Source organism: Otolemur garnettii, unplaced genomic scaffold (assembly GCF_000181295.1).
Source record: "Otolemur garnettii isolate 467f Iridium unplaced genomic scaffold, OtoGar3 scaffold00051, whole genome shotgun sequence".
Taxonomy (NCBI): domain Eukaryota; kingdom Metazoa; phylum Chordata; class Mammalia; order Primates; family Galagidae; genus Otolemur; species Otolemur garnettii.
This window is the reverse complement of record NW_003852446.1, coordinates 7353283-7361648: the sequence shown is the minus strand read 5'-3', so window position 1 is coordinate 7361648 and position 8366 is coordinate 7353283. Positions and strand designations below refer to the sequence as shown.

Sequence of the window (8366 nt, the reverse complement as noted above, 5' to 3'; positions counted from 1 at the left end):
AAAAAAAAAAAAAAACAAACAAACAAACAAAAAACTCTTTGACTTCATTATTCTAACCTTTCTCCCTTTCTGATCATCCGTTTTTATGGCATTCCCAGAAGCTAGGGATGGTCAATGAGATATAATGAAGGTCTGGTGAGAAAGCTTTTGATACTGAACAAGCTGGGGGGGGGGATGCACTCCTTCAAATTTCTTCCAGCCTATAATCTGAATGATATCTGGAGCTACAGCAGCCATCCTGTGACCATGAGAGAAAAATGGTGAAGAGAATTAGAGATGCCAGCCAAGATATAGCAGAGCTACTGAATGGGATATATTTGCCTAGCTTTAAAGATGGAGAAGCATGGCTCTAAAGTACATGTGAATCACAGGAAATCTTGTTAATGCAGATTTTTGAATCAGTAAGTTTGGGTAGAGTTTACCATCATTTCAGCACAATCTGCCTCCAAGTGCTTTTCGTTATGGTAGGAAACAAGATGGGTATTTAATACCACATGTTTCATTTTAACCTCTAAAGTTCTTAACCTTCACAGGACTATTAAATCTATGTGCTGGTTCCATTTCTTCTTAAAAACTTTACTACTAATTTGCCTTGAAATAGCCATGTACCATGTAAAACAAAAGTTACAAATATAGGCAGCCTGTGATGTAAGAACTCCTGAGAATGGCATTTCAAAACCAACCAGCCAACTAGTCACGGGCAAGAGGTTAGAACTATTCTGAGAGCTGGCCTTGGTGGTTTTAACTTAGCACATTCACTCAGCATGACGTCGTCCTTCAGGGGCAGCCTGTTTAGTAACCCATCATCTAGGGTCCTGTAGTGGGATATGGTCAAAGTGCCCTTCACCAGCATATAATTTGGTTTCAACATCAAGTTCACCATGAGAGCATATAAACACCACACATGTAATTTAAAATTCACAAATAGAAAACACTGCCCAGTTGTTTTTAGAACACACACCACTGGGGAAGCTATAGAATAGAAATGCCACCAAGGTGCACAGTAAATGGCTTTCCTTGTCATCTTAAAATTGGCACTGCACTCTTTCTACCCTCTTTGTACAGAGTATATGGGAAGACTTCCTACAGAGAATGTGGTAAGGAAAGTTTCAATTTGTTCTCTCCCAACATTGTCAACAAGCAGTTGGGGGGAAAAAAAACTTGCCACAAATAGAGCTCTACCCCCCAAAAAAGTAATGTGATATATTTCACTTTTCCATTTAAATGGAAAGACTTTTTCTTTTCAAGAAAAACACACAGGAGACAGAGAACAAAAATCTAACAGCAAAGAAGTAAGCACCTATTAAGGATGAGAGGAAGGGATGGGACAGGGGGTGGGGAAGCACAGCTAGTGGTTAAATCCCAATTCAGCAGCTTCAGTTCTAGAAAGGTCTCCTTGCCCCACATTAGGTGTGGGTACCTTATACTTGCTTTTTATTTTATGAATCCTGTATTATTTACATCTTTTACACTTAAGTTTGAATATGTTATTTCCATACTATAAGAAATAATAGATATAGAAGAATACATCCTTTTTTTTTTTTTTTTTGAGACGGAGCCTCAAGCTATCCCCCTGGGTAGAGTGCCATGGCATCACAGCTCACAGCAACCTCCAACTCCTGGGCTCAAGCTAGTCTCCCGCCTCAGCCTCCCAAGTAGCTGGGACCACAGGTGCCCGCCACAACGCCCGGCCATTCTTTGGTTGCAGCCATCATTGTTGTTTGGCGGGCCCAGGCTGGGGATTCGAACCCGCCACCTTAGGTGTATGTGGCTGGCGCCTTAGCCGCTTGAGCCACAGGCGCCGAGCCGAAGAATACATCCTTAATGACACTTTTTTTTAAAAGACATTCTCACTTTGTTCCTCCTGGTAGAATGCTGTGCTGTCATAGCTCACAGCAACCTCAGACTCTTAGGCTGAAGTGATTCTCTTGCTTCAGTCTCCCGAGTAGCTGGGACTACAGGCGCCTGCCACAACACCTGGCTATTTTGTAGAGACAGAGTCTCGCTCTTGCTCAGACCAGTCTTCACCAGCTGCCTTGGCCTCCCAGCATGCTAGGATTACAGGCATGAGCCACCACACCCTGTCCCTTAATGACACTTTTTAAAATCAAGTTCAACCGAGGGTGGCGGGTTCAAACCTGGTCCCAGACAAACTGCAACAGCAACGACAACAACAACAACAAAAAAATAGCCGGGCATTGTGGTGGGCGCCTGTAGTCCCAGCTACTTGGGAGGCTGAGGCAAGAGAATTGCTCAAGCCCTAGAGTATGACCTGTGATGCGACGGCATTCTACCAAGGGCAACAAAGTGAGACTCTTGTCTCTAAAAAAAAAATAAAATAAAATCAAGCTCGAAGCAAGCAAATATAATATAATAATTTGGAAAATCACTTTAAATATGAACCATCATAAAAATGTGCAGAACTAGAAAAGAATAACAGTAAGGATAGGTTATTTCTAGAAGACAGGCAGGAATTAGAGAGGACTGTAGATGCATCAAGGATGCTGGTAATGTTCAGTTTTCAAATTGGGAAGGGGATTCAAGATTGCTCATATTTTGCATCATAACTTACCTGTATGTACAAATAACCTACAGTTTTTTTAACTGGTGGGGGGACAAGTTCCAGGACCTGATTCCGAGTTCCATAAAATCACCTCCTCCCCAGCTAGAATTCCACTGGCCCACTTCCATTCCCATGCACTCCATGATGCATGCTGAGAAGGTTACCTTCAGGCAGCACTGGTGATACTACAGACATCATGAAGTTAGCACTGTGATGTAAGCAGTTTGGGGTAGGAGCATTTAGCTTTTATGTATCACCAAACAATTTCCCATCCCATCCTTAATCTAACTCCAGTTGTCAGCAAGGGAGGTGAGCATGTCACTTGGCAGTTAAAACAAACATTACACTGTGGCAACAGTGTCAATCCATCCTCAAACCAGCCTGCTCCTTGACGCAAATATTGCTTCTTGAAGCTCTGTATCAATGGCTCTCAACCTGTGGGTCATGCATGATCCACAGGAACTGTATTAAAAGGTTGTGGCATTAGGAAGGTTGAGAACCACTGGTATATACCCTTAGTTCTTATGAATTTCACCATGTGATAGTCAACTGCCAAATGTACTGCATGATTCCCGGGCATTACGAGATTGCTTTGTGGTTCCCACTGTAATGAACGTGGGAATGGAAAACACATCATAATATGCTTTTTGGACAATTCTTGGAAACCAGCATAGCCCTGGACATAATCCTTGTGATTTTTGGTAAAAGTCAGTTAGCAAGGCAAGTTATCAAACCCTGGGTCATTACTATTGATGAACAGGTTTGGTGGTATTCTAAGCAAGAATTTCTGCCAATCTTCCATCCTAAGACTACAGCTCCCCACTGATGGCAGTCAGTAGGCAAATATTTAGGATAAAAAAAGATAGTTATACTTTCTGACTCTACCTGTTGTCTACTACATGATGGTTTGCAATGGATCCAAATTTTTTTTGAGTTTCTTGGTTAAAGAGCTTCACAGTCTTCCTTGACTTAACTTGCATGAGATTTCCTTCTTCATATTTATATAAACATAAAACATTTTATGGGTATGTAGGCTCCACTTCAAAAAAATACCCACTTTTGTGTGGTGGCTCATGCCTATAATCCTCGCACACTGGGAGACTGAGGTAGATGGACTGCTTGAGCTCAGGAGTTCAAGACCAGCCTAAAGAAGAATAAAACCACCTCTCTACTAAAAATAGAAAAAAAAAAATTAGCTAGGTGTCATGGCAGAAACCTGTAGTCCCAGCTACCCAGGAGGCTGAGGCAAGAGGATCCCTTAACCCCAAGAACTTGAGGTTGCTATGAGCTATAATGCCATAGCATTCTACCCAGAGTGACAGAGTAAGACTGTCTCAAAAAAAAAAAACAAAAAAATCCACGTATGAAAAAAGTCCAACTTGCTTTTTTATAGTAAGAAGCTTTCATTTGAGGTTTCACTGCAGATTTCCTATAAAGCAGGGGAGCAACCTTTCTCTGTGAAAGGCCAAACAAAATATTTCGGGCTTTGCTGCTCATACAGCACTCACTGCACTATTCAACACTGCTGTTATAGCACCAAAAAAGCCACAGACATTATGTAATGTACAGGCATGGCAGTGTGCAAAGAAAACTTTACAGAAACAAGCAAAAGGCCAGATTTGCCCCATGGTTTGTAGATCCCTGCTTTAAATAGTCAGGTCTAGAACATGTTTAAAAAAATCATTTCTAAATATCAGGGAGAAAACATCCATTTGTAGTTGTTTGCTCTCCTCAAACCTTCCCAACACTGTTCCCAAGTGCAAAGTCCAAGATTAATCTCCACTAGTCTGCAGGTCTCACAGGCAGAGGGAAAAGGACGAAAATAGGATAGGCTAGACCCTGACTCAAGGTGTCTTAGAGTCGCTAAGTTGTTTTCAACAATAGTAATCTCAGACTCTATAAAATATCCAGGGTAGAGTTGTGCCTATAAAAGCCTCCTTGGGAGAACAAAGTTAAGACTGCTACCTGTTGCAGACATTTAAATACAATATACTAATTATTTTTTTTTTAAAAGTGAAGGAGCAAATTCTCCTGTAAACTCAGCAGAACTCAGACACCAGAGTGCAATACTACTTAAGTATTTATCTTTTATTAATCAAGGAAATTTTGCATCAAATAAAATGGATCATAAACTAGCTACCTTGGCAATCATTTGTAGAATTTTATTTATTCATTTGTTTGTTTGTTGAGACAAAGTCTCACTCTGTCACCCTGGGTAGAGTGCCATGGCATCATCATAGTTCACAGCAACCTCCAAGTCTTGGGCTCAAGTGATCCTCTTGCTTCAGTTTTTCTATTTTTTAGTAGAGACAGGGTCTCACTCTTGTTCAGGCTAAACTTCTGAGCTCAAGGGATCCACCCACCTTGGCCTCCCATAGCACTAGGATTACAGGCACAAGCCACCACGCCCAGCCTCTTTGTTAAAGATTTTAATAGGTTATATATATTTTTTATATATCAAGAAATAAATATAGGGCCAGGTGCGGTGCCTTGCTTCTGTAATCCTAGCACTCTGGGAGACTGAGGCGGGTAGACTGCCTGACTTCACAGGTTCAAGACTAGCCTGAGCCAGAACAAGACACTATCTCTAAAAAATAGTTGGGTGTTTAGTGGGCACTGTAGTCTCAGCTACTCGACAGGCTGAGGCAGGAGAATTGTGTGAGTCCAAGAGCTGGAGGTTTCTGTGAGCTATGACACCACGGCACTCTACCCAGGGTGACTGAGTGGGACTATCTCAAAAAAGAAAAAGAAATGTAATCTATAAGCTTTCTTTTAAAATGAAGAATTCCGTAAGAATGAGAAAAACAGCACAATCTGCTTCCATCTGGTGGCAGGAGTTCATATTACAACTAGAGCTGTTTTTGTTTTTTTTTTTAAGAGACAGAGTCTCACTTTGTTGCCCTCAGTACAGTGCCTTAGTGTCGTCACAGCTCACAGCAACCTCCAACTCCTGGGCTCAGGTGATTCTTTTGCCTCAGCTTCCTGAGTAGCTTGGGACTACAGGCACTTGCCACAACATCTGGCAATTTTTTTGTTGCAGTTTGGCCAGGGCTGGGTTTGAATCCGCCGCCCTTGGTATATGGGGCTAGTGCCCTACTGATTGAGCCAGAGGTGCCACCCATACAACTAGAGCTATTTAATAAAAATGTATGTTGGCAAATGAAAGGGCTTTAGAATTAAGAGTCTCCTAGAAAAGGAAAAAGAAACATCACCGTCTGTGTCTCCATCTAGTGGTAGCAGCTTACACTACAGCCAAAGACCAAGACTGATAAATCAAGACACAAACTCATTAATTTCCAGTAGCTGACAGGTCATCAGCTATTTACAAACCTACTGTTTAAAAGAACATAATCCAATGATGCTACTGTACCCTTTAAAGAAAATTTTAAGAACAGACATTCAATTTCAAAACATAAAATATAAAATTCTTATTGAGCGTCCTGGAGAAAGACCAATTTAGTATCTTACCTGTGTAAAGTATTTCCCATCCTGTTTCAGTACTTTCATTGAGAGGTCAAGAATCAGTCTGAGAAACTCCCATGTGGAATCTGAATGTTTAAAAAAAATGTAACTTTTATAAACATGGGCCTGTGCACATCTACAACATCTAAAGTCGAATATTCACTCTAATCATCAACGTGAAAAAAACAGAAAAAAGAAAAAGCCACGAACTTAAGACCCAATATTAGTGAGCTCATTCATCAACGGTATAACGTATGGTTATATGGCCAGTACACGTACACACATACACACACAAAGCAAGGTCAAAATCAAATGTGCATCTACTTAGCCCTCCTCACACAATACCAGTAAAGATTTGACACAAAGGCAGTGGTTGAAATCTGAAAGAAAACTGCTTTCAATAAGAAAGCAAGGAGTAACATCAAACAAGAAGGGTCAAACTCAAAGGGGTCTGCAAACTCAGCTGGAAGTCAAGTTTATAGAGAAATCATTAACCAGCAGTGATTTGAGAAGGGGAATTGTCTCTTGTTGTTTAGCAAGGTCATCAGTTTACCCCAATATAGGTTTTTTAAAAAAATCACATAGTGACTCACGCCTGTAATCCCAGCACTGGGGAGGCCGAGGTGGGTGGATTGCCTGAGCTCACAGGTTCCAGACCAGCCTGAGCCAGAGAGAGGCCCTGCCTCGAAATGGCCAGGTGTTGTGGCAGGCACCTATAGTCCCAGCTACTTGGGAAGCTAAGGCAAGAGAATCACTTAAGCCCAGGAGTTTGAGGTTGCTGTGAGCTATGACACCTCAGCACTCTACCAAGGGAAACATAGTGAGACTGTCTCAAAAAAAAAAAAAAATCATATAACTTAAATAAATTGTCAAAACAATTTAATGTCCTGATGTGATGAGTCATTTTAAGCTTTTGTTTGAAATGGCTGAGTTAATTCTAAACTCATTTAGTGGCAGAACAAGAAATAAAGCCAAGTCCAAATCTAGTCATCTTTTCTACCACAGGCTTCAATTTAACTCCCTTTAAAAAAAAAAATGTGAGAACTTGAGTATCTCTAAGATCCTTTTATCACATGATGCTAAGGGAAACATTTCCATGAAAAAATCTTGGTTAAAAACCAAAACACAATCTACCTTCTTCCGGAGACGTAGAGATTGGAACAGCCGTCAAATCATTAATCACGTAATCAAACTCTCTCCCTTCTTTGGCGTACCTCTTAAGTACTGGAATACAGTCTTCTATTAGAACCTTCCAGAAAGAACAGGAATAAATCAATGAGCTAACACATGGACGTAGTTAAACAACACTAGTAAAGGAAGGAGAAAAATGTTAGCAAAGGACTTATGTCCACAGCAGTCGCCACATGAAAGTGGGGGGACTTTCGTCCATGTCTATCACAGAAAAACTAAGTGGTTACTCTGTACCGGTGTTTTTCAACCTTTTTTTAATCTCATGGCATACTTGAACTCATAGTTTAACTTCCATGGCATATTTAATACTGATGAAAATAAAGTAAAAGAAAAGAGTATACCTTTTATAATTTATTTATTAACACAAACAAAATGCACCATCACCACCAAGACTCCCCCAGCCTAAGAGCCGGAGGTTGCTGTGAGCTGTGACGCCACAGCACTCTACCGAGTGACAAAGGGAGACTCTGTCTTAAAAAAAAAAGACAAAATTAAAATTCTTCAAAAAACTTTATTTATATTAACTTTTCTATTATAATTTTGCATTTAATGAGATATCTGAGCTTGATTTTTTTTTTTACAGTATCTTCTTTGCAAGGTCTAATTTTAGACAGGCATACCCTTGAATCTTCTTCTAAGGTTCTAGGGGCGGTGCCTGTGGCTTAGTGAGTAGGGCGCCATTCCTATATACTAAGGGTGGCAAGTTCAAACCCAGCCTCAGCCAAACTGCAACAACATAAAAGATAGCCAGGCATTGTAGCAACGCCTGTAGTCCCAGCTCCTTGGGAGGCTGAGGCAAGAGAATCGCCTAAGTCCAGGAGTTAGAGGTTGCTGTGACCTGTGACACCACAGCACTCTACCAAGGGCAACAAAGTAGGACTCTGTCTCTTAAAAAAAAAAAAAAGGAAAAAAAATATATATGTATATATAAATTCATTTCAGAAAAGCTCACTTCACATAAGTATGATGCAGATAACAAAACAAGTATTTCGGCTTGGCGCCTGTGGCTCAAGTGGCTAAGGCACCAGCCACATACACCTAAGGTGACAGGTTCGAATCCAGCCCAGGCTACCAAATAACAATGACGGCTGCAACCAAAAAATAGCCGGGCGTTGTGGCGGGCCGCTTGTGGTCCCAGCTACTTGGGAGG

The 8366-nt window shown here is 41.0% G+C and overlaps 1 protein-coding gene across 1 annotated transcript in view; it reads right to left on the bottom strand.

Moving 5' to 3' along the window:
* SMS (spermine synthase) overlaps nt 1-8366 on the bottom strand; it is a 32024-nt gene that overhangs the window by 3986 nt on the left and 19672 nt on the right. Inside the window, exons 6-7 of the mRNA XM_023514359.1 lie at nt 7160-7274; nt 6032-6111 (exon numbers count right to left, since the gene is read on the bottom strand). Coding sequence (XP_023370127.1) covers nt 6032-6111; nt 7160-7274 — 195 coding nt within the window. The remainder of the gene's footprint in view (nt 1-6031; nt 6112-7159; nt 7275-8366) is intronic.